The 26,037-nt window shown below is 41.1% G+C and overlaps 2 protein-coding genes across 14 annotated transcripts in view; one reads left to right on the top strand and one right to left on the bottom strand.

Moving 5' to 3' along the window:
• MACROD2 (mono-ADP ribosylhydrolase 2) overlaps nucleotides 1-26,037 on the top strand; it is a 984,824-nt gene that overhangs the window by 96,212 nt on the left and 862,575 nt on the right. The window lies entirely within an intron of this gene.
• Nucleotides 10,296-25,492, bottom strand: FLRT3 (fibronectin leucine rich transmembrane protein 3). The gene is made up of 3 exons (XM_068153123.1): nucleotides 25,327-25,492; nucleotides 17,153-17,896; nucleotides 10,296-16,066 (listed from the first exon to the last, which is right to left on the bottom strand). The coding sequence occupies exon 3, from the start codon at nucleotides 16,019-16,021 to the stop codon at nucleotides 14,072-14,074; it is 1,950 nt and encodes a 649-aa protein (XP_068009224.1). The 5' UTR covers nucleotides 16,022-16,066; nucleotides 17,153-17,896; nucleotides 25,327-25,492; the 3' UTR covers nucleotides 10,296-14,071.

Here is a 26,037-nt window from a genome sequence, read left to right as displayed (position 1 = left end):
TTCCTTAGTGTTACACTGAACTGAAAAAATGTGAAATTAAATTTGTATCCCCTTTCATGTGGTTTGCTGTACCATCACTTCAAATTTACAAAAGTATGCATCTGTAACCAGATAAAAAGATGCTATCAGGCACTTTTAATTTTAATTAAGGTTTAACCTATTGGAGGAATATATATTTAAAGGATTAATTAAGATGCTGCTTGCTGCCTAAGAGATTTCAGTGTAGGAAATGAGTTAATTGCAGTATCATAGGGGATCTGTGCTGTGCAAGCTGTTTTGTGATGCTAAAAAAGTGGATGATAGGGAACTCTCCACAGAACCAGAAGATGATGATGGCCGCCTTTTGGATTTAGTTTGAATAAAAGTAGTTGCTGAGTCTTGCTACATCTGTGTGTGGCAAACAGTCTTACTTCAGCTTCTGTTTATTCCAGGGTGGGTGGCTGGCACAAATGCTCAAAATACTTGAGATAATGGGGCATAATTTGATTACATCATGGTAATCTTGTATCCTGCAAGGAGGGTTTTTAAGGTGGTTAAAGTACCTTTAAAAACTGAAGCCTTTCAGCACTCTCATTCCTGATAACCTTGTATCGCTGTGAGTTTAATTTTTTCGTGCTGCTGAACATATGAAGTTACTGCTGGAGTTCCTCAAGGATCAAATCATGCCTTATTTAATATTTTCATTAGCGGCCTTTACAGAAGAATTAGAAGGATGCTAAATAAATTTGCCAACTCCAAAGCTGGGAGTCGTCGGCAAGGCGGGGGAGGACTGGATTATTATGTGAGAGGAACCGTTTTCCTCTGCTGTTAATTGGTTTCAGCAGAACGGCGTGTGCTTAAGGACGGATGATATTAATATCTTCTATAAGCTCAGCCTCCTCATTGGGGACCAGCAAGGAATGAAGGCGCCCTACTTGTATTTGGGAAGATGAATTTAAACTGCCACAGGTCAAGGAAGGGTAATTAGGATGGTTGAAGCATTGGCCCTCATTTTCATGAGCAGCCTGGAAGAACAAAATATGAGAGGAGGTAGGATTGCCTTCCATACATGTGTGGAAGGGAAGAAACTGAAGTGCCGAGTTATTTAAGCTACAGGATCGTTTTAGGAGGAGGCATCAGGTATGGAATCCACTTAGGTTGACAGGCAGGCTGTTTCCCCCCTTTTTTGTGCTTCCCCATGGGACACACCACCTTGAGCATTAAATATTGCTCAGACTCCAAGGTCAACTGTTCGAAATCTCAGAACAGGTTGATTTGGGACATCTTTAAATGATTTCTTTGAAAAGAAAGAGCAAAGCTTCTAGAGGAGAAGTATTCAGAAAGCCAATGTAGTGCATAGGCAGCCCTGTCTTCCTTAAGGATTTTCTGCTGCTTTTGGTGGTTGCGTGGACGTACCAGACGTCGACACCTTCAAGTAGGTGCCAGTCTGTCAGATTATCTCAACTAAAATAAACCTTTCTCCCACTTCCTGTCTGTTACTGGCCGTTGGAGAGAGAATTGCCTTTTAACACATGCAGGGATGTTCGCTGGGTGTTTATTTGGTGGTTTTAAATGAGCAGAGAGGAGGTGAAGAATCTTGGCCACTTTTAATTCTGTTGTTTAATGATCTTGCCCTCTGAGCCAGTGTTTGGAAAGATGGTTTATCTTCAGTCCTCCTTTGCTTTTCCTTGCCTGTTTTCCACAAGTCCGTCTACTATAGTGTTAAGCCAATAACCCTTTTTATATAGGTCAGGGTACAGTATTAATGAGCTTTTATACCATGGTTATAAACGTCACACACAGTTATTAGAATAGGAGTGGGGAATAGAATACACTGCCTGCATTTGTTCTTTTGTTTCCAACAGTGGGTTTGTGAAACAGTTGATCTTCTGATAGGGAAAAAAAGAAAGAAACCCAAACAAACAAAAAAGGGCAACCAGCTTTGGTTAATTGGGGCCTTTTAGCTTCTGTCATTCGAAATGCAATCCCAAAGACCAAACATTGTGGTCTTTGCTTTCAAAAGCACCTACCATAGGAAAATGTGGAAAAAATGAAGTTGCTGTGAGAGAGGTGTACTCATAATGAGAGAACTTTAGACCACCTGCACATGAAAGTTGAGAGCTTTTACATGTCTTGTGAACCCATAGCGCGTACAAAAGTGCAGCAGAGCAATGCGAGTTTCATCACTTCCTCAAAAGGCAGCAGAGTTAGTACTGATCAAGGTATAGAGGTGTCAGGTTTGGCTAATATCAAGAGTGCTCAGTGTGTTTGATCCAGTGTAACATGTCCAAGTCTCTGTATAGATGAGAAGTGTAACAAAACATACTGCATAGCCCAGAAAACCAAGCAGTGCGAAGGGTACACAAGTGGTTCATAGAAAGGAGGTGGTAGGTGCTCTCCAAAGCTCTCACTTCTTGTGTCTGGATTGCAAAGCACTTCAGTGTTGTCATCCTTCACAGAATTAACTGGCTTGGAAAAGACCTTAAAGATCATCAAGTCCAACCTATCACCCAACACCATCTAATCAACTAAACCATGACACTAAGTGCCTCATCCAGTCCTTTTTAAACATTTCCAGGGGCAGTGACTTCACCACCTCCCTAGGCAGCCCATTCCAATAGTCAATCAGTCTGTCTGTGAAGAATTTCTTCCTAACATCCAGCCTAAACCTCCCTGGCACAGCTTGGCACTGTGTCCTCTTGTTCTCTCACTGGTTGCCTGGGAGAAGAGGCCAACCCCCACGTGGCTACAACCACCCTTCAGGTAGTTCTAGACAGAAATATGAGGCTGTGGAATGTGCTTCTCTGGAGATTCAAAGTTTCTAATATTTGATTTCCTCCAGCAGCAACTGCTGCAGCACAGCATTACTCCTGTTAAGATGAGGTAGCCCTGGTGCTGTCATTTCTATGTTATCTGAGTAAATAGAGGGTCGAACATCTGCAGTTTTGCTTTATTAAATGGTCCTATAATGCTGCAAAGAATGAAGAGGAGAAGCTGAACACATTTCAAAATAGCTTAATAAATTAGTATTGCAATTTGCTCAGTCTTTACTTTAGGATTCTGGCTACTTAGCAAAAATTGCATAGAAAAGCTATTAATTTTACCATAAGAATGATGATGCTATATACAGAAAAATATCTGACCATATGTTGCTATCTGTATTGTAAAGGACAATGACTGCTGAAATGTAATTTAATAGGAAAAATAAATTACTCTTGTTGTTATTATTCTCCATTATACGTTTGAAGAAAATAGAGGATAGATGGATTTAGAGCCCTAATTTTCTCATTTGCACCATGTCTGTGCATAATTCAAGCTTTTGAGAGTTCAGGGTAAGTGTCATCTGAAAGAGCATTCTTGAATGGAAAAGTAAATACCACAGATTTTGCAGAGTTAAGCAGATGATGTGACATGTACTTGCGTGGACTTCAGTATTCCATAGCTGTTTTCATGTCTGGTTAGTACATTCTACATTCCTCTTGCATATTGTGCTGATTTCTTTTGTTGTTGCTATAGCTGAGCGAAGAATTACTATCAAGTTGTAAAGAGTCTTTTAAGCTGATCACAAGAACTTTGACAAATCATTACTGAAGAACTTACTTATTTTTTTTTTGTAAGCCATATAAACCATATTTTCAATAAATGTCTTTCTGGACAGAGACTATTTCCAGATATTTAAAATCCAGTTGGACCATGGAAGGTGGTCACTACAGTGGGCAGGAGTGATTTTACTCTTCTTTTTCCTTTCTATTTCCTACAACTTTTATTCTAATATGAAACAGTTATCACTATTGCTTTTCACCATATAGGGCATGTTTTTGTTTTCTGCAAAACTGTCAATTTAACAAGCCCCCCCAGCAGTTCACAGTGTTCAAGGAACCTGCATCATCAGCATATAATCGTGTATCACAGGTATTAATTAGCAAGCAGTTCTTATACCATTAAAGAAATAGTCAAATCTAGGTTAGTTCCCAGGAGATTAAGAGTTTAAAGGTCTTGGAGAACTTCCTAATACCCACATGTAATTGGCCACCTCCCTGTTGTGCTCCAGCAATTCTGGGAATTGCTAGCAGGTTTTCAGGTGCTCTCGACTTCTGTGCTGAGGTCACTCATCTTCAGGCTCACAATGCTGCTGTCCTCCTTCAAAAGAGAGAGGTGTTTCAGGTTTGTGTGCAGCGTCTTGGGACTGATGATGGAGCTTCTCTTTGACCCCTACCCGAATGGATGACTCACCATTAATTTATACCATTTACTCATATTAGGTCATTTGATGCAAAATGCCTTGAAATTACCTTGGTGCTCCTCTTACCTTTTCTGTTGACAGATGCAAAATGAAAAAAAAAAAATCTTGTAGGAATGGAGTTTTCTATTATGGCAGTGTCTGAAAATCATTGGAGGCGTTTAAGCCTGCTGCTTGCCTCCTTGTTCCCTCAGCCATTGTAGCTGTGGTCCTTTTAATACAGCACTAGCCTGCTCAGTAAAAATGACACAGAGACAAATGCTTGTTTGGCTTCTTTGTGTGTGAGGTGAATCAGACTTCAGTAATCCCTCATCTGATCATGGAGAGTAAATCTAATGTTGCTTTTGGGCATACTTACTCCATATCCTTTTTCTTACTTGTTTTCAGGACATAAGTGACACTAATTTGCACTTGTACAGTTCTTCTATCTTGATGACCGAGCAGGCTGGATGATGTGAAGATTAGCAATGGCATTTTGAAAGACCAGACGCTTGCCAGTGTCTTCAAAAGTCTCTCTTTCTTCCTTGTCTGATTAAGCCCTAGGGTGAGACAGCAGAGGCAGCATCCTACAAATGCAGAAGCAGTAGAAAACATGATCTGTGGCTTGTGTGTCAGGTGGAACCTTAGAAAAGGGGTCACCGATGTGGGGTTTGACCTAGGATCTTGCTGGAACCAGTGAGCAAAGCAAAATAAGAAATGTTTTTAAGAGCTGGATTTGTTTTGCTTCTTTCTAAAGTATTGTGGCACTCCGATCTTTGCATCAGCCAGTTGCTGCTGAAGTTTTGCGTAATCCAAACCAGGCTTTTGTTAAAACTTCACTAACAGCCTTTCAAACCACTGAATGTGTTCTAATTGATTTGTAGGGATTATACCAAAGGATAAAGTTAGTCTTTATTAGTAGGAAGAGAACAATAGGTGATTTTTAATGTTGTTTTTATTTTTTAAGGAAAACAGCAGTATTTAGTGTGGCAGCAAATGCTTTCAGTAGTGCTGGGTATTCTGTGGAGGAAAAATAAACTACCTGTCAAAAATGTGCTGATTAGAGCAGCTCACCCCAGAGCTAAAGTCACTGTAGTGAAACCTCCCTGACCAGAACAGGAGGCCCTTCACGCTATTTGCTTCTTGAGTTTTTTTTTGCAGCGTGTAAACCCAAAACCAACAGCTGTCAGGTTGCAAACATCCAAAGTGCTGTGTGGTGAGGCACTGCTAATCTGCAGGGCTCCTGTCCTTCAGAGGTGGTGTCAACTGGGCCCTGGCAACGATGGTTTCGCTTGGAGGGGCTGAAAGCATGGGATTAGAAGAGTTTGCATCCTTTGTCTTTGTACCGGATCACTGGATTGAAATTACTTTGATAGGTGCTTTTTGAGGATTTTGCAGGGTTGGTGGTTTTTTGATTTGTTTGGGGTGTTTTTTGAAGTCTCTGGAACTACCCACTGAGTTGCTTGCCCTCTAGTTTTGCAGCAATGCTAGCATCAAGTTTAAAGTGGACATTAAGACGATCAAGCTTATACTTAGCTCATCAGAAGGGTGCTCCCATGGGACACAGACTATCGCCTTCAAATCAATATCAAAGAAACAGACTCCCTTCTTTTACCTTCTTCTCCCTTCCTAATGTGATGTAGTTGCTTTGGGAACCAGATACATTTCTTGAATGAGCAGTTCCATGGGCCCTTTTGTTGGTATACCTGGATTAATGAAAGTTTGGCTTGTTTTGGGTTTTGCTGCCTCTCAGTAAAACAAGGAATCTACCTGCAGCATATTGTAGCACACTTTTTCTCTAATTAGCATCCTAATGTCTTTCCTTCCTTTCCTTCTCTCAGCTCTAATACCCTAAAAACTAAACTAACAGGCCACTATTTGTACTTTTAATATTTAATGACTAAAATGTTACCAATATTAACAAAATCAGTTGGTAACACAGGGAAAACAGGAAGATGTTGAATCGAGCTGCACAAACTTCCATGTACTTCTGTGCAGAATATGTATTGAAAGATGGCAGGGGTGGCTTCTTTAAAATCTGCTTATGGTTGCTAGCATTGGTTATGAATTCAAACAGATCACACCTTTATAGTTTGGGACAGTTTTGAGTTTTTTGGACAAAACCAGTCTGCATTACTTTTGTTTGGACACAATCTGCTTCTCTTAATGCCTCTGTTTGCACCAAGGAACATACTGAGCAGTGTAGCTCCATCATTCATCAGGTCCCCAGGCCCAACAGGTAATGAGAAAGGCTTGAGCACTTGGTGGCACTTGGTGACACAGATAAACTATGCTAAATCAAGTAGGTATTCTAATTTTCAGTTTTGGAAATGTTATTTTGTGGTGTTGTGTTTATCTCTTCAAGTTCTCTTTAATTTACCTTGTTTATTTGGACTTCCTAAGCTTGTATTTAAGCCAGAGGAAAGTAGCAATCTTGAGTAGCGTTTTAGGTAGAGGTGACTTTTCTTCCTTCCACAACATCATGTAAGGTTAGGTTATAGTGGGTATTTTGGGGGTAAATATTTTTACAACAAGCTTACTTTGGATTTAATTGCAAACTCTTTGTAAGGAGGGTTTAGAAACTTTTTCACTGAAGTGGTTCTCAAAGACTGGAACAGGTTCTCCAGGGAGCAGAGTTGTAGTGCTGAGGCACATGTTTAGCACCACCCTTGGTCAAGTTAGTGATTTGACTCAATGATCTTACAGTGCTTTTCCAACTGAAATGATTCTTATTAATCTGTTCTACTGTGTATCAAGTATAATTAGCAGTGGTGAGGTTTTTACATGGAAGTCAATCATGTTTACTGAAGGAAGTCTCTCACTGAGCTTTCTTTAAAAAGAAAAGATAACAAAATTGGAAGAGCTTAGAAGTAGTTATGAATCTGCTGGTGCTCAACCTTCTTGGCCCTTCAATGTACTGACAGCAATTTGCCTGTAGTCAAAAGCAGCACTTGGATGTCCTACCTACAAGTCCGCTGCTGCCATCAGTGCTTTTTCTCCTTTACATGAGGTCAGCAATTCAGTTCCCCTGGCACTATGCTCCTGTACCTGACTTTCTATTTCCTTTGGCTGCCAAGTGCCAAGTTTCAGTGACTGAATCTGCCAAGATCTATGAATACTATGGGGAGTTTGGTTAATTGTTGTTTTGATGTGCTGTGTGTCATTTCTTTATTGGGGAGAATGAAAAGGTTTTTAGTGGATGAAGTAGGTAACATGTCATTAAGGAATCCTTAAGAGTAAAATAATTGCTTTAAAGACATTAGGCACAGAGGATGTTCTGCACTATCAGCTAATGCCCTAAAATGATGTTTACTGGCTGGGTTAGCACTTTCCCTGTGTATTACTTTCTTCCTGCTAATGAGCTTATATGTTCCTTATGGGCAGTAAAGTGTTCTGTCAGGCTTCAAAAATAAGTGTCTTCAACATTTCTTGTGAAGGTTATTGAAGGCAGGTAAACAAACAAGCAAGCTTCTGGTTTTGTCTGCATTCTTGTATTGTTGCTCAGACTGTGTAGAAAATGAAAATAGACTTTCTAGTTAATTTCCTATTAGAGGAGTGCAATGCAAACAACTTTTGTTTGCGATTCATGTAGTTTAAATAGGGGATGAGCATAGACTACGTGCAATCAGAAAGTGCATAGGGCTTATGCAGGCTCTGGTTTTGCATGTACTTCCAGAGTAAGAGTTGGAACGTGACTTCTTAAACCCTCTGCTTTGTCAGAACATCAGCATTCTTGGCTAGAAGGGTTTACCTTTAATAAAAAAATGTTTACTTACTTTACTATTGAATCTGTGGAAAAAAAATACACTTATGTTTAAGCCTAATTAACTCCACTTCAAACATATGGAGCAATAGCCTAAGATGATGTGTAAGATGAGGATGCTTTCTCTTACTCTCTGAGCAGCTAATACCCATTCTACTAAATCAGGAAGTGACATTAATATATCAGGATCAGAGCTGAACTAAGACTTAGATTTGAGGCGGCCTGCTGTGTATTACCCAGCCTGAAAGATTTCTGGTTCTAATCCATAGTATATCAATACAGCTGCTTATGTTCACCTCAAAAATAAGAAGTCCCAGATTTCGAAGAGGGACTTAGAGTGGTGAAAACCAGTGTTATTACCTGGGGACAGGTTTTGCAATAAAAGCAAGACTTGATGTTAAGATCCTGTGAGGTGTTCTTGTGAGGAGAGATGTGAAAGGAAAGTTCCTGGGGAGCTCTTATGTCACCAGCACCTGACATAAATATATGTTGATGTGGGATAGACACTGACTTAAAATCATCAACTAATTCACTTTGGTATGCAATGAAAATGGAAAGATTCACAGTGAAATAATGTATACCTCTTAATTAAACCAACCAACCCCCCAAGCTCTCCAAACCACCCCTACCCCAAACTTTCCAAACTAAACAAAACAAATCACCATGCCTCCAGAAGAATATATTTTTTTGTGTAGAAAGCCAGTTAGTTGCCTAGTAGGCATTTATCAGGGACTAAGGCCACTGGAGGAAATCACTATTACATAATTCAGATGTGTATTTCTGATCTAAATCATGCTTAAAATATTTTGCATAAATACAAAAAAAGTTGAATTTCACATAACACTTGCATAATCCCACCCTTCTGTAAATTATGTTCCCAGAGTTAATTGAAGACTGTTGCACAGTGCCTTCATTTTGACCAATGAAGCCTTCCAGGGCTTCATCTATAGATATTCTTTAACCTCAGCAAGGGGACAGGAGCATGCTGGCACTTGGCTATGGCTCCTCCCTTTTTTTGATTGCTTAAGAGGGCTGTTCAGGACAGAGTATCAGCCTGTATGAATACTATCAACTAGCTTAACAAGTCCGATTATTTAATTAGCTCTATTAAGACAGCTCTATTTTTATAACTTATGAGTGTTCTTGCTAAGCTTAGAAGGTCCAAAATCAGATCTAGCTCGTGTAGTTGTGTTACTAGTTTTGAGGGGGTTTGTACCATGACTCCACAACATTCTCATTCTAAAAACCCACAAAAGGGCTTTGGAAAGCAGTTGAAGTTGGGCAATGTAATTGTGTAACCCTGGCCTGCAGATTTCAGGTGTAGGACATTTATGATGTCCATGGATAATGGATGTTTACCCAGTTTCCAAAATGCGTGTTGTGCACCTTTGCTCTAGACCACCAAGAGTCCAGAGAATGGTTGTTTCTTCTAACACCCATTGTGGTGAAGTGTTTTGATTTCCCCCTAGGGCAGTGATGTTCCCCAGCTATCTTTTAAAGACTACCATAAAATGAGTATCTTGCTAGATGTCCAGTGCTGGTAAAACACAGGTGATGCCTGGCCAGGTTCAGCCAGGTGCTCTGTCACTGTTTTAGTGAGATCCACCCACTTTGTGCAGCTCTTATCTAAAGTTTTTTAGAAGAGCAGGAAATGATTTCATGACTTAACTAGTTAAATCAATGCATGCTTACAAAAAAAACCCAAACCAACCCTTAAAGCAGCTGTGTCCAGCATCTGATAGCTGTGTCATGGCTGTACCTTCATAGTGTTTGAAAAGGCTCTAAATTCATCACAAGGGAGTCCTAGTCTGACACACTCACAATTAAATTAGCAAAGAAAAATGGAAGTGTAAAAATGTTAATATCTGAATTCAGCTAATGGGCTTTTCATTTCTGGCTAAACCACTCAAAGCTAATTTCAGAGAAGAAACTCCCCAGTTACAGAGTAACTTTATGCTCTGCAAAAAAACTGTACTGGTGGTAAGTGTTGTCTTATGGCTTGAAGCTTCTTGTTCTGGCATCAGTAAAGAAACAGTTAATTAAAGATCAATAATGTCTAGGTGATGCTGAAACAATGTATGAAATTGGAAGCAAGGTGAAGGTGTTTTGAATGCAGAGGATATCTGTGCAAATCAGGGTTCCATCCAAAACTATCCCAAACAAATGTGGTTTGTATAAGTCCAGGCAGATGGGGCATCTGCCAACTCGTATTTGAAGATGATATCCAACCTTAGGTGCAAGTGAATATGCTAAGTTGCATCCTTTTACTTAAAGTCTGCATATGTGCTTTAGTGCATTATGTCATCAGTGAAGTATTTTAATAGCAAATAAGGCTTTATTTCTTTTGCTCTTGCTTTATTGCATTTGCTGCTCTACATTCAATCTGTACAGCGTTGGCACAATGTAACTTGCATGCTAAGCTAGTGCATTAGCAGAAGAAATGGTAACTGTGTTCCAAGACCATAAAACTTTGAATTTGGTACTGTTAAAGCCAGGATGAAAACAAACCAAACCCCAACAACAAACTAACAGTTTTTTGCATTTCACACTGTTGTACAAAGCTAGAAAATCATAGCTTGTAAATGAAGCAAATTGAGTTCTGGAAGGTACTGAGAGGAGGCAAAATTAATATGGTTCCCAAAATACCAGGGCGCACTTTGTTTTTTTTCTTCCTTTGAGTTAGCTTTCAGGTGAAAAGAGAACTGTGAACAATTCAGAATATCAAACTAAATAATAATAAATTAGAAAATTATGATAAAGGATGTGAAAGATACTTGGCATATTTTAATATGGAGGATGTTGGCTGCAATAACTCTGCACAAGGCCTAGGCAGTGCTGAAAAAAATTCTACTCCTTGCTCCACAATTAAATTTTAAACAGTACACTGAAGTAACACAGAATTAGAAAATGATGAGATAAATTTCATATGGATTAATGTTATTTTGACAAATGTGTTGAGTAAACTGTTCAACGGAGTAATCCGATTTACCTATGTATGTAACTGTCTAATAGAAGGGATTTATATGTGGTGCTAGAGAGCATTCGATGCTTTAATGGCAGTGCTATGGTAAGTAGAAGAGTGTTCAAGAGACGGGTGTGACATGGAGAGGAATAGGAACCTGTGTAAAGAGCCAAAGGAGAAAAATAGAGTTGTTGAAACCAATCTTTCACTTGCCAAATTAATCTTATGTGTGTTCCATAAAAGTTGCTGCAGAACCTAAGGAAGAGCTTGCATGCATGGATGTGGCATTTTTTTTCCATTGAGATCAAGTGCAGTGGGAGGACACCAGCTCACCCTGTAAACTTGGCCTGTTTCTCCACAGAGGACAGAACTGCATGCCCCAGTTTTCATTCTCTCTGGTGGAGGTGAACCAGGAACAACTGGGCCAACCTGATGACATTGCTTTGGATTTGCATAATATTGGCTCACAGTGCATAAAGTTCAGATGGAAAGTCCTTGTATTTTCACGTGCAATTATCTCCTCCTCAAATGGCAACCTTTTTATAGCCCATATGACATTTGCCTGGCATCACTTGGGATGCACAGTAGCCAGTTGAGGTGCCTCAGAAGAGGCCTGGGAGACTGCTCATTGAGTGTTACTTTACCCTTTCCACATCATGAATTTGGAGTTACCTTGAGGTTTTTAAATAAACAACTTGAAAAGCCAGCAAAACCTCTTATCAAAGAGCTTATGGTAAAGAAATAGTAATCTACTGCCAGTGACCAGCCAGTGACCCCCCCCCAAGATAAAGGGTCCCTATATGTTTGTTTTGGTGAACACCAAGTTCGTCTTCTCCATCTGTGCTGGTTTTTCTTTCCTGCTTGGGAAAGTTTTTGCACAAAAACATAAAAAGGCTCAGTCTGCTTACTCTTGGGTTTCTTGCCCTTCCCTGGATTTGTACCTGATGGGCAAATAGAGCAAAATAGTTTTGTTTAGTGCATTACACTGAGATGAGCATGTTAGTTAGCATTAACATGGCCCTTTCTGTTACTTTTGGCATCCAATCAGTGTTCCATGTGAAAAAGACATTATTTGTTCAAGGTTGGTAGGGAAGCACAGTGCTGCTTCTCCATCTGGGACTCTGTCACTCCTCAGAAACTGTAGGAGGTGGCATTTCTGAAGGCAGGGTTGAAGAAACAGTACCATGGTACAGGGGGGGTTGGGGAGGAACTTCCCCGGGCACACCTGGAATATGTGGATGGAGAGCTGCGTGTGCTGGACGTTTTAGTTTGTGCAGTTAAGATGGATCCCTGGCAGGTGAATTGTTTGGAAGCTGACGGCTGAAATTATCAGTCTTGGTGTTTGCCACTGTTTTCTCTTGTCATCTTCCATCCTTTACAACCCCTAGGGAAAGGGACAGGCCAAGCACTGCTACAGTTCTCTTGAAATGGAAGTGCATTTGGTATACATTCCTTCTTGTCTGAGATATTGGCCAAAACAGTATTTTTCTTTTTATCTGCAGTTTCTGTTGAAAAAAATTGTATTTCAGAGGATAATAACTCATACCTTCTCTCCCTTTCATTGTTCACACACTTAGAACTTGTGAAAATGTGTAATAATAAAGAAATCCTGCAAGTGTAATAGTGTCAAACTGAAGAAGGAAAAAGGTGAGGCCCATGACCTGAAAAGCAGCAGCTTCTGAGTAGGTTTCCTATCAGCACACTGCAGAGGTGCAGCATTATTTTTTACTAATATATTTCAACTTTATTCATCAGTAAGACCAGTATTTTTCGTAGTTAAATTATGTATGAAAAAGTGGGTATTTTATTTAAGCCCACCCCCCACCCCCTTTTTAAAGTTTTTAAAAGCTTGATACATGTAGTGTTGGATCAAGGCACACACAAGACTGGCCAAAGGGCGTATAAAGCACTTTGGGTTTTAGTTGAAGAAACAAATGATAATGGCAACAAGTTGTGGCTTGGGGTTTAGACATGAAATCATTTGTAGTCTGGTAGGAAGGCAGAAAGAAATATGTTACCTTACAGATTTATCAAGGAATTTCTGGGCACTGTGACAGTAATGGGCAGTATTCCTGACTGTAATGCCTTTGTACTGTTTGAGTATACCCTTTAAAATAGCTGTCTTCCCCAATTGTCTGCTTCCTTAAAATTTTGGAGATCTTGCTTGTATTACCCATTCATACTTTTTCCATCCTTTTAGTTTTCCCTATGAAACTGTACTTTCAGCCCCTTTTCCCTTTGCAGCAGTTTCCAGGTTGTTGTCTCTGTCTTTCCTGCCCTTGCCTCCTGAATGCCTGTGCCCATCCATCTGTTTTCTCTGTTAATAAGCAGACCACTGGCTTTGATGACCAGAAATCTCTCCCTAATCCCTATCTAGCCTTTTGTCTTGAAGAGCCCAACACATCTTTTTAAATTTCTTGTTAGGAATTTCATTATGCTTTCTTCCAGGGATCAATTTTTTTCCCCTGTGCACGTCAAGAGTCTTACGCACGGCATCGATTTGATTATTTTCTTTTAAATTGGATTTCACCATTGTTGAATGGACATATCCAGACAGCTGATATTGCCCATTACTACACGCATTTTTGTTTATTGAATATTGTTGTGGTTTACAGATTTAATAGACCCAACACTGGAAGTTCTGTCAGTTTTTTGCAACCGCTTCTTGATCTTCCTGATTTGCCAGGTTCAACATTTGTTTTATTGATACCAAAGTGAAAAATGGCCTGTGCTTACACTTAAAAGGATCTCAGATGAATGTTCTGACTGCTCGACACGGCAAGAAAATTCACTTTCACAGTCAACAAGTCATCTTACTCAGTAGAACACAAAAGTTAAATGGTCTGTAACTTCAATATTAGCAAGGAAAATACAGTACAAATTACTAAAAAATACTAAAATATAGAATTGTGGTCAGGTATCCCCACTACATTAATCGCAGCAGTAGCCTGAAATTTGAAACTTTTAATAAAAAGTTCTTAAATATAAATTATATGGCAAATGTACAGTACATTGCTTTGTCAGTCTTTAATCCAGTGTTTTGCAGTAGAACAGCAATTGTTAAGTCAGTCTTTTCTCGTTTTCTTTAAAAAACAAAACAAAACAAAAACCCAACAAAACCCAAACCAGTCTTTCATGTCCTTCAGTATCATGAGTGTGAATGATCTGAATCTGGAATACCACTGTCTCTGTAGCTCCTGTTACTACTGCTTTCACTGTGGCTGTTCTTGTACAGGTTCATGCCGTTAGGTGGGAAAATGGTGTGTATTACAAATTCTTCCTTGGACACTTGATCGTTAGTTATTGGTATCATCTGGAACGACGTCTCCCTGATTTCTAGAATGGAGTTATCCTTCTTGGTTCCCGCTTCGGCATAGTCATCTTTTCTCCGGCGTCCCTTGCTGTAGGCGCAGTTCCGGGAGAACAGGGACCCGTTTCTGTGGACATACCAGCAGACCAGGGCCAGCAGTGCTATGGCCACCAGCGCCACCGCGCCGCCAATGATGGCGGCCAAGGGCAAGCTGGAGTTTTTGTAAGGTTCTTTCTCCTGCTCCCGATTGAGGGTGGTGGTAGGGTTGTACATCTTAAGAGGTGCTGTCTCAGTCTCGATGCACTCGGGCGTTTCGTCGGAGAGATAGATGTTGCTGGTTTCCATGGGAACCATGCATACACGGTACGGCGATTCTGGTTCGAGAGCCGTGAGCAAATAGTCATTTCTGTCACCTGTAACTATTGTTTCAGTTATAGATCCAAAGGCAGGGCTGTGACCCATCTTGAGCCAGCTCAGTCGTAAAGCAGTCATTGGTAGTGCAACTTTCCAGGAGATGTGAATAGTCTCCGTGCTGACAGATTTCACAAATATTGTAATGATTTTGCGTACCGGGCTTGCTGTGGTTCTGTAGTTCTTATTTAGGTTCGGAGTCTTGATGTCTGGTTGTTTGGTCACAGAGACCGGCCAGTGTCCCTGGGCTGGGTATAATGTGTTTGGTACCGCAGTAGTGATTTGTATGGTGCTTATCATGCCATCATCCTTACAATCAAATAGCTCTGCACTGAGGTCTTTGATAGCCATTCCACGTACTTTTTCTGGTGCCTGACACATCAGTCCGCGTACGTTAACTTTTAAAGGTAATGACTGTAACCAGTCGCGTACCCATTTCATTTTGCACCCGCAGTGCCAAGGGTTGTTGCGAAGAAAAAGTTGAGTTATGTTGTCCAGATCATCAAAGACACCCTGAGGTAAATTGCTGATGTTGTTATTGGACATATCCAGTCGATACAACTGCCTTAAGTAAGAGAAAGCATTGGGTGGCACACGGTTGATATGGTTTTCTTGAAGATAAAGCTTTCTTAGGTTTGTTCCTGGTAAGTTTACTGGTGCTGCTGTGAGCGAATTGCGCACCAATGACAGTTCTGTAAGATTGACGAGATTCGTGAAGACTTTGTCTCCTAATCCATGATTATTTAGAAGATTTCCATCTAAAACCAGGCGTTTTAGATTTGTAAGGTCTTGAAGGGACAGCTCTGAAATCGTGGAAATACGATTATCATCCAAGCGTAGCTCTTCTATTGTTTTAGGCAAACCCCAGGGAATGGTGCTAAGGTGATTTCGAGAAAGAAAAAGAAGTCTGAGATAAATGTTGTCCCGGAAAGCTCCATCCTCAATGCTAACAGCGGAAACAGAATTATCATCCAAATGCAGTTCTTCCAGATAAGGAATTTGTGAAAGTGAATCATAAGTAATGGTCCTTATATTATTCTCCTGCAAATGCAGTTCCTTAACGTACTTAGGGAGGTTAGTGGGGAATTCATCTAGGCTGTTGTGGTATAAATATATTCTTTCCACCCTAAGCAAATTCTTCAGTTCTGAAGGAATCCCAGCATTATTTATTTGATTGTTCTGAAGGAAGAGGGTGGTAGCATCCTCTGGGATTCCTGTAGGAATAGACGTCAAATCGCGATCATTACAGTATATGAAACCCACATCACAGCGACAAACTGAAGGGCATGGTTTGGCACTAACAGAAAAAGGTGCCATGTCAAGTAACAGCCCTATTTTAGTCCAAACTAGGAAGATGCTCCAGGTTACACTAATCATGGTCAGGAATGATGAGATTTGTATACAGTTCTGATCTTCAACAATCTAAAAAAACCAAACAAACAAAATTATCCAGATCATCAGTGAAGAAACTGCAATCAAAATTCAACTTTAACAGTACAGAAAACATCTGAAACACACATATTAAACTAACATTCAAGATCATTGACACATTTCACTGTCTTACATCAGTAATTGTTCTATTACTTGTACTAAATCAATAAATAGTTTATCAAGTACTCAATCAATTAAATAGTTTATCAAGTATGTTTTTCTAAGGATTCTTTCACGTTTCATGTGTAGAGACAATCTTTGTTCACAGATACCAGATTGAGGACAGAGCTAAAGTCACACAAGAGTTCAAGTAAATCATTCTATATCTGAAAGATAAGTAATTCTTAAGCCAGCTAACTATCCCAGAAGCCCTTAAGTGAACTATAAACCCCTTAACAAACCCACAAGTGTAGTGGTAGCTGTTTTGGAGCTTCAAGAAAGTCCTAACAGCAAGGCATAAAATACAGACAAAAGAGCAAGGACCAACCAAACTACATTTCCTCCCCCCCACCCAGGTTTTCAGAGTGCTCAACATCACATTGTGTATGATACAAATATTGCAGCCTATTTCTCTTGGGTTTTGTGCTGAGGTGTTTACATAGGTGACTGTTAAAAGTGGTAGTTAAGTAACAACCTGACATAGCTGGTAGAGCCACAACTTTCTAGTCGACTGGATAAGATGTTTCATTACATGCTTAATTTCATGTTTAAATATTTGTCATTCTCAAAAGTCATTTTACTAAAGCAGTACCTTAATATGAGACTATATGGCAGGTTTAACCACATTTCCCATCTTACTAGTTCAAACTATGCAAGGTAGGATAATATAAATTAACTCTTAAGACTGAAATTGTACTTTGTATTGGTAGTGTTTGTACACTAAGCTGAGGTAATTAGCATTTTTATAGCTTTTAAGACAACATAATTCAATTACCATTGTAATTAGGGTTGTGAGAACTTCTGCAAGATGGCCTATGCATTAAGCAGTGTCATGACCTTTTCTCTTGTGGGTTCATATATTAATTGAACTTTATACTCTGAGGCACAGAAAGGAAAATAAATTAATATTGATCCTACCGTATTCAAAGGTACAAGTAAATTTTGTGCTTGAGGATATCCAGCAAAGGAATGTCTTTCCTGTGAGGCACTCTTACGGTTTACTCCATGGAGCTGCTTTTTTCTCGACTGTGTTTACTCAGATGGTCCTTCTCGGTGGTGTGTGTTTCCTGTCTCCTGGCACGATACTCAATGAGCATTCCAACCAAGATTTATCATGGTACATAAGCACACCAGGCCAGGCCACAAAAAAGCTTCAGCTTCCCTCTTATTTTTGTCCTCACATAAAGTCTGTGAATGAAGAGCTTCTTTTGTTTGGTTTAATGCCTTTAGCAGGAATTACTTTCTTTGTAACTCTTACAAGCTGTTCTGTGCAGCGTAATAGTCGGAGGTGGTAGCTTCAGTGCCGCGTGATGAAAACCATTCATTATGATGAGATCTGAAGGATGGTAGCCTCTTCAGGAGGTCAGGAACAGGGCTGCTTTTTTCCTGTCCAGAATTATCCAAGTATAAACTTTGTACAGTAGCTACATCCTGATACATCCATGCCTCTTTGAGAGAACCATTTCCCAACTCTCACTTTTCAATACTCCTTCCAAATTGTAATGCAGGAAAGAATTCCTCCTGCGCTGCAAGAACAGAACTTACTCTAGCGTAGAAATGTTAGGCAAGTCAGATGGTTTTCTTCATTAAAAAAGCCACAAAATTGTAATTGCCTTCCCAGAAAACTCCCCTGTTAAAGCTGTCCTTGAATTCTTTAATTTCCTGCAAAAGTAAAAACAAACAAAAAAATGGAATTAATAACAACTGGTGGACACCGGTATGCAGAGTTGTGTAGCTATGCATTGTGTTGCATAAATCACACCACGTTTATTGTGTACATTGTGCACACCTTGTTTTCCCAAAGCATTGGTATTTCAGCAAAATACAGTAAACATTTTGCTGTTTAGTCTCATGCTGCTGCAGTTTTGTTGCAGCTATATTTTCCTGTCTTTCAGTAGAAAACCAAGTCATCCTGAACAACAAAATATTTGTAACTGATATTTCCCACCTGATGAAAAATGCTGGTCCTGCCTCCTTGGAGGAGGCCAGAGTAGGCGCTTATTTTATGTTCTTGCTGAACTGAGGTAGATGCTGATCCTAAGATTGGTTTTAAGTGTAAAAGGTGATATTTACCCTTCAAAAGTTACTGGATGAAAGGGGAAACTGCATTGCTAAAATACTGCATTAAGATCTTATATTTGCAACATACTGATTCTGAGTTGGAGACTAGCTAGGCACCTGTGTCAGCTGTTTCACAACAGGTACATATGTGGATTTTGTTCATTTAGTCTGGACTTTTAAGCTGTTGCATTTGTCACTTTGCACAGTGGAATTGATACTTAGCTTAACATTTCATATGATTTTTTTCCTAATTAAAAAAACAAAACCCAGAAGCAGTCTTGGTTGTTCCTGATGTTTCTTGAAGAATTCAAATTATTTGGTTATTTTTGAATGGTATTTTAACTTGAGCTACTTCATATCACTGCTGCAGGAACTATTCAGTAAGATGTCAAAGTTTATGCTGCTTCTCTTTTGAATAATAAGTTGTTAAATCTGAAATCTAAAAAAAAATCCTGAATGTTGACTTGCTTTTCCTTTTTTTTGTGACTGGATGTTATCCAAAGAATTGAGCCTGCTCCTCTGAACTGAAATGCTTGCAAAGAAGAGCATGCTGAGTAATGCTTGCTTAGCTGCCTTCCTATGAGCTTAATTTCTGGTCCTTCATACGATGTTACATCTAAACAGAACAGTCTCTGTTTTAAAACTCCATCTTCTGCATTTTGAAGCAGGCTCATCTTGAAGCAGATCAGTAAATTTCGACTTCAACAGGAAATCAGCACTGATACAAAATTACTGACATAGATACAAATTATGCTGGTCTTTTTCACAGAAACATATTGATAGTTAAAACTAAGTCACTTTTAAAAGCCCCTACCCCTTTAAGTGATGCTGTGACTGCCTAGTAAGGGAATGGTAAAGCCTTTTCTTTTCCTGATGCTGCTTTCATGCTCATCTGAGCATCGGTTTTGCAGTTGTGTAATGAAAATAGTAACTTAAAATGAGAGACCCCCACTGTGGCAAAACTGTTTTAACCTACACTTTAGCTATGGCAAAACCCTCACAGTCTATGTGGATAGTTTTAGAATATAAAGGAATGCATACTTGTTGGTAATTCACATAATTTGGGTAAATTATGCAGTCATTACCAAATGGAACAAAAAGGCTCCATAGTCTTGCAGTTTTCTTTGTCTTTCTTACTGAAGTGTTTGGGGAAAGAAGTCCAGGCTTTCCTGAAGCTTTAAAATAAACAAATTGTTTCACAGTTGTAGGGGAAAAAAGGTATCACTTAGAAATTAATGTGTAGTTGTGATACAGGGTATTTTCTGGATGTATGTTGTGAAGTAAGAATAGAAATTCTTCAAATAGGCCTTTGAAGGCTACAGTAACATGAAAGTATTAAAAAAAAATAATCACACATTTTCTTTAGAACTTTTAGGGCTGTAAAAAACATTAAGCCAGAGACCATGGTATGCATGCATTACATCCATACACATGAGAAAGTAAGTTTGTGAGTTCTACCTTTCTAGCATAGAAACTCTTTCCTCTTTGCTCCATTTGATAGTCATCCCTTCATTTATTGCCTCTATTATAATGGCAGTGCAGGATTAAAACGAAAGCACTAAAGCTCATTAAGTTCTTGGAATTTTTTTCATCCCTCCTCTCAAAATTACATGATAACAAGAGAAAGAAAAATAAAAGCAAGTCTCTTCGGAGAAGACGACAATGTTTCAAAAATGTGGATTAAGACTATACCCCCCACTCCCTTTTCTAAACTTAGAATAGTTTTCCTCAGGTTTTGATTGTTTGATATCTCACACTTCCCTCTTTTATCTGAGGACATAGCTGAAAGCAATGTTTTTGCATATCAAAGGCTCCAGTGATCTGTCTACAGAGAAGAAGGGAATCCTGCTGCCATGCTCAAACTTTCCCCTTCTTGAGCTGTCTCTAAATATTCCCTGACATCAAGTCATTATAGCTGATCCGGTAGGATGAAAAGAAAAAGTGACCCCCCCACGGGTACAGACACTGTGTCCAGGTTTCTGCAACACCACATTGGGAGGCTTCATGGACACATGGTTTTGAAAGAAGCCATTACTTTTGAACAGAGCAGATTTCAGAAAGTGTGCGCTGAAATTCAGGCTTTAAAAACGCGAAAACGACTTTTGCTTTGGTAACAAAAGTAGCAGAGCAACCGAACAGCAGCTTTTTTTGCTTATCTTTGTGCCAAGTTGAATGTTTTCATGAACTTTGCTGAACTGCATAGTTAAATTGCTTTTCCTGGGACATTGTATAAGCAAGTGTATTACTACAGATAGTGGGTAATGCGTGAGCCCCACGTGTGTACTTATCGTTGTGGTACAGCTAAGCAGGGGGATATTTAATTTTAAGAAGTTCAAAGCAATTTGCACTGTACAAGAAAAATGCACTGAGGAACAACACTGTGTTTACTACCAGGAATGAAGTCCAGCTGCCTACAGGCAGGCTACAGGAAAAAAAGAAGGAAAAAACAAAAAACCCAAAAAACCCAACAAACAAACAAACCTCACAACATAGTTTTGCTATATTTGAAAAGTTGGGAGTTGTTACAAAAAATGGTGCCTAAAATTTGGTGTTTTTTATTTTTCCTTCTTCCAAGCTCTGATAAAACATGAATAAAATCAAGACCTGCCTTACTTGAGGTCACACAATGGTTATTTGAATTTCTGATCTACCTCTCGTTCTAACCATCAAAGTAACAGGGGGAAGGGAAAACAGCCTTGCATTTTTAGCTTTTATAAATGATGAGAGTATCGTTTAAAGTTAACATTGGAATATACGTGTTTGATAAGCCTAACAATTCTGCTTAATCAGTGTGCTTGCATTCCAGAATTACCTCCACATTTGATTATATCCTGGAAAGCCATCAGGAACAAAAAAAAAGTGCTTATCTTTGAAAATACTCACGAAGTCTATCTAGTGCTTGTAGTGCCAGTTTACAGAGGTCATGCTGCTTCTTAAATAGCTTCACCGACTTTGTTGTTTTAAAAAGTTCCCCAGTGTTAACCTACACTTAAAACAATGCCCAATACTTTGTTGTCTTCAAGTGTATTGCTCGGGGTTTAGTTGATAGTGACAACAAAATGCTTTCTAAGTACCCTGTCTAGGAGCTTTGCAATTTCCACGATCATCATATTTCAGGAAGGTGCCCCAGTCTTTTGTTTGGCGCTAGGCAAGCAGAAGGTCCTCTAGCTGTCTTTCCAAGGGGTAAGGAATGCAAAGAGGTTTGAGTGAGAGTGAGCCCTTCAGCCAAACTGTCTCTGGGTTTTAGTGAAATTTGTTGGTTTTGGTTTTCTTTCTTCTGTTGGATAAGGGTTTTATTTACTTGTAGAAAACTTGGTCCCCCTTCCTCTTGTGTAGCAGTTGAATACAGTATACTTTTGTCTTCCTAGTTCTAACTCAAATGTTTTTTAAAAAGTATGCAAATTTTGATGTGATCTTCCCTCAAATGCAAGTGAATCTGAGGTGTAAATGGGTTCTGAGTAAAAGCTTCACTCCATGCCTAAGATGAGCCAAACCAGTATTTGCTGTAGAGGATGGAAATGGATTAAGTTGTTCTCTTCTGAAGTTTACTTTTTAAACCTTTCCTGGTTTTGAAGATGGGAGGTTGAAAAGATTCAGATTATTGTGCTATTCCTACTCACTCTCTTGTTTTAACTACTTTGCTTCTGTAAAGGTTGCACATTAAGAAAGCACTTTGAGGGGGAGTGTTTTTGCAATGGGCTTTTTGTTTGGTGTTTTAGTGCTCTTTGAGTTTAGCCAGTTTTGGCTTCTAGGTTTTCTTTTGAGAGCTGCTGCTGAGGGTAACTTGCCCGTGCTTAAAAGAATAGAGAACAAATGCTGCCATTGTTCCAAGGTAAAGATCAATTCCCCCCCTCCCCGACAAGTTTAGGTGGAATTATACCTGACGGGGAGTTTCTGACACAAAACATTAGGCATGTAAAACTATTATTGAAACACTGGATAAGGTTTCAGTAGTTTTGTTTCCTTCCCTTTGAAAGCAGTTGCTTGCTCATCTCCCAGTTACTAAATTTGCTTCTCAAAGAATAAGACTTAAAAAAAAACCCAACCAAACAAAATCCAACTGTAAGATTGTTTGAATTCTTACAGCTCCTGAAGGAAAAAAATAAATAAACCCAAGAAGATACAATATCTCTACTCAGCGCTTTTCCAGACACCTGCCCTGAGTGATACTTAGTCACTTATTAAAAATAAATGTAAGCAATCACATATAAATTATTCCCTGCATTCCAGTGCTTTGAAGTGATTAAGGAAAAAGAACTTGAGCAGTAACTAGCCATTAGCATCCATGCTTCCTGCTAAAAGGAGACAAAGATGGCCATCTACCAACTGAAGCCACTTCAAGTAATTGCCATGCGAAGTTTGCAAACTCCAGCAATTGCTTTGATTAGTCACCATTGCCTTACACAGCATCTCCCAACGTCTAGCTATTGGTTACAAAGGAAAAAGGGGGGGGGGGGGGGAAGGAAGGAAAAAAACCCAACAACCCACCAACAAACCAAACACAAAACAAACCCAGAAACGCATCTTTATTTTGGTCTTGCTGTAAAACGTACAAGACACTTTGTGGAGATTAAAGCTTGCTGCGAGTTTACTACAGGTTCTTTTTGCCCACTGGGGGGTGGTACACGCTACAAAAACTCTGCTTTTAAGAGCCACAAGTCAGATGTTTTTTGCTGCTGTCCAGTTTTCTGTGCTTTAATTACAACAAAGTCTCCTGTTGAGAAAAACAGGAATAAAACCAGGGAATAAAAATACAAATCACTCTTTCAGAGAATCTTATTTCCTGCGCTGATTGTATGAAGTAAACTATTTATCTGGTGTTTCTTCAGTTAAAATCAAAGGGTATTAATGTAAAGGAAAAAAAAAGAGAGACTTAGCATTTTTAAGTGCAGGGCAAGGACCGTCATTGTTTCTGGTACAGAGGAGAAGCACAGAAGGCAGGGGAAAAAAAAAACCCAGCTTTTGGAAGTGATTAAACGTGGATGGAAACATAGCAAAGCCTGATAGCAGCATGAATAAAAGGATTAGAGTAACCTCAGTATATTTTAAGATAATGGGCTTGCTATAAACCTAGGTGTATACCTTTCGTTTATGAAATATTTGAAAACCAATCTTAAATTGGGCTGTATTGTATGAAATTGGGATAAATTAAAGGAAACTTGAGGGAGGGAGGAAAGGGAAGGGCACCGAAGCCCCTCATGTATGACCTAATGTGGGGCATATCATTGACAAGGAAAACACAGACAGATCTTCCTGGTTTATAGCAAATCATTCTCTTCTTGGTACACTTGAATTGACAAATGCATTTCTCATTCTAATTCAAAGAAAATGTTCATTAAGACGCCATATCCCCAGGCAGTAGATGGTGAGCATAATTGTTGCTTCTGTCTTTTTGGGCAGCATATTTTAGGCAAGGAAATTGGGGTCAGGATAATTAATTGATTTTTTAAAAGTCTGAACATTTCCAGCCTCTTTCTATACTTTTTCCACTGCATTGGGGATTTAGATGGAAATACAGAATGTGACTAAGGGGCATGGAGAAAATTAATTTAGCTGATATGCTCTTTTGAAGGAATACGATTTAATTGTGAAGTAGCTCTACATTTTGGTGTGAATCCGGTGTACAAAATACGCTACTGCACTCTGTTAAGTGATGAGAATTGATCCCTTGAAGAAGGGAAGCGACTTGCCTTCAGTCCAAATGAATATGCCATGCCTAACAGCACTCCACGAATTAACTAATTATATGCATTCGTCGTCGCGTTTGCATCCTCACTCCTCGCAACTTTGGATGCAGCAGGGTTGTGCTCAAACCTCTTTGCGGTCAGGGAGATGCACATTTAGGCGACCTCAAAGACAAGGACTGAGCCAGAAGGGCAACCGGCTGTGCAAGAGCAGGGCTTTGATTTGCCAAAGGGGCGATCCTGAAAACTAAGGAGAAACCAAAACAACCACCCCCAAAAAGCAGAAGGCTGAGGTTGGCTCCTGCGAGCTCTGGCAGATGCCGAGAAGCAGCAGGGCTGCTGCCTGAAGCGGTTGTGCGCTGGGAAATGCAGGGATGGAGATGGGGCTTTGCCATATCGACGAAAGTTGCTGCTCCTAATTGTGTTCGAGGAAATGGGGTAAACCAGAAGGAACCGGCACCTCTAGGAGCAGGGATACGGTGTTTGGGGTGAGAATGGCATAGAGAGGAGGTGTGTACAGGAATAAGTGGATGAAGTATTTATTCGCGAGCCATTTGCTGTGCCTGGACGAAGGCAGACAATCGTTTAATAGTCCGAAAACAGCACAAAAGTTGATGAAAACTAGGTAGGGAGCTGTCGGAGGGCGGGGGATTATCGGACAGCACTTCTTCCCCAAGAAAGTGGGGCGTTTTAGAGGAAATGTGGGCCTGTTGCATTCTTTCTTAACGTAGGTGCAACCATTTTGTTGCCCATCTCCTCGCCCGCAGATTTGGTGCGTGAGGAGCGGCAGCAGGGAGGGGGCACGACGGCTCCCGCTGCCTTTTTATCAGATACGGACACCAGGGAAGGGGAGCTCTCAGACCCGGCCAGAAATGCGGTGGACAGGGAGGAACATTGCCCCCTACCCTGTCCTATTCGAACGACGGGCTGGGCTCCTGGCAGCCGCGGGACACGGGAAGCTGGCCCGGCAGCGTTGCTCTGCGGGTCCCCCATGGGCTTCCCTCCGCTTCTGCGGAAGGGGGTTTTGCGCTTTCTCCTGGGGCCGGTGCAAAGGTGCCACAGCACTGTCAGTTTCGCAAGCAACCAGCTTTGCACCCCAACTACGTGGCCGGTGGGTGGGCGAAGGCCGGCTGCAGCCGCCCCGCCGGGGTGATCGCTCCTGCGCGCCCTGCCGCGCAGCCAGCGGAGCGCTCCTCTCCGCAGCGCTGTGCCCGCAGCCGGGCTGGGGTGTCTGTATGGAGGCGCCCAAACTTCCCGCCGCAATCTCCTCCTCCTCTAGCTCCGCAACCCTCGTGCCCTGATCCGCGCAAGTCCCGCGGAGAAAGAAATCGCTTCTCTCTCACTTACCTGCGGACTGCGAAAAGGAACGATTCCGGCTCCAGCGCGGCCGCCGCGGTAATTCCACTCCTGGCCGAGGCCGGAGACCAGGTCGGATCACGGGTCCGTGCGGAGCGATGCGCTGGGCGCTGCGCTGTCGCGGGGCAGCCGCGGAGCTCGGCGCGCGCCCTCAAGTCGCGGTGGCAGCGGCGAATCACGGGGGCGGGGCTGGACGTCACCGGGGGCGGGGTCGGCGGCGGGGCGGGGCGCACGACGTTGCCGCTAGGGGGAGCAGCAGGCGGTGCCATGGTTGCTCGGGGGAGGGACGGCGGTGCCGCCCGTGCCGTGGGGAGAGCGGGGCGGGGGTCCTGCGTCTCGGCCCCGGGGAGAGCGGGGAGGTGGCGTCGCGCCTCAGCCCTGGGGAGAAGCGAGGAAGGGGATCTCCCACTTCACCTCCGGGGAGGGCGGGGGCGGCCCCGCCGCGGGGCTGGCGTTCCTTGGGTGGTTTTAATTTACTCCGCTTTTTTATTTCGGCAGCGCAGCGGTGGTGCAGCGGCTAGCCTTGCTGGGAGGGAGCTGACGCCCCCAGTCCCTCCACCGCTGCGATAAAAACCCCGGATTTTCGATTTGTTGGTGTTGGTTGGGCTCCGACGGGGCGGGCGACGCGAAATTCACCTCGGCCGCCGGCATCCCCGTGGTTTTGGCCCAAAGATCAGGGGTGGCTACGAGTTGCCCCACTGC

The sequence above is a fragment of the Melanerpes formicivorus genome, unplaced genomic scaffold (genome assembly GCF_026170545.1).
Source record: "Melanerpes formicivorus ecotype bairdi unplaced genomic scaffold, bMelFor1.0.p_v2 SCAF_25, whole genome shotgun sequence".
NCBI classification, from domain to species: domain Eukaryota; kingdom Metazoa; phylum Chordata; class Aves; order Piciformes; family Picidae; genus Melanerpes; species Melanerpes formicivorus.
Note: the sequence above shows the minus strand (reverse complement) of the source record. Positions and strands in the feature narration are given on the sequence as shown.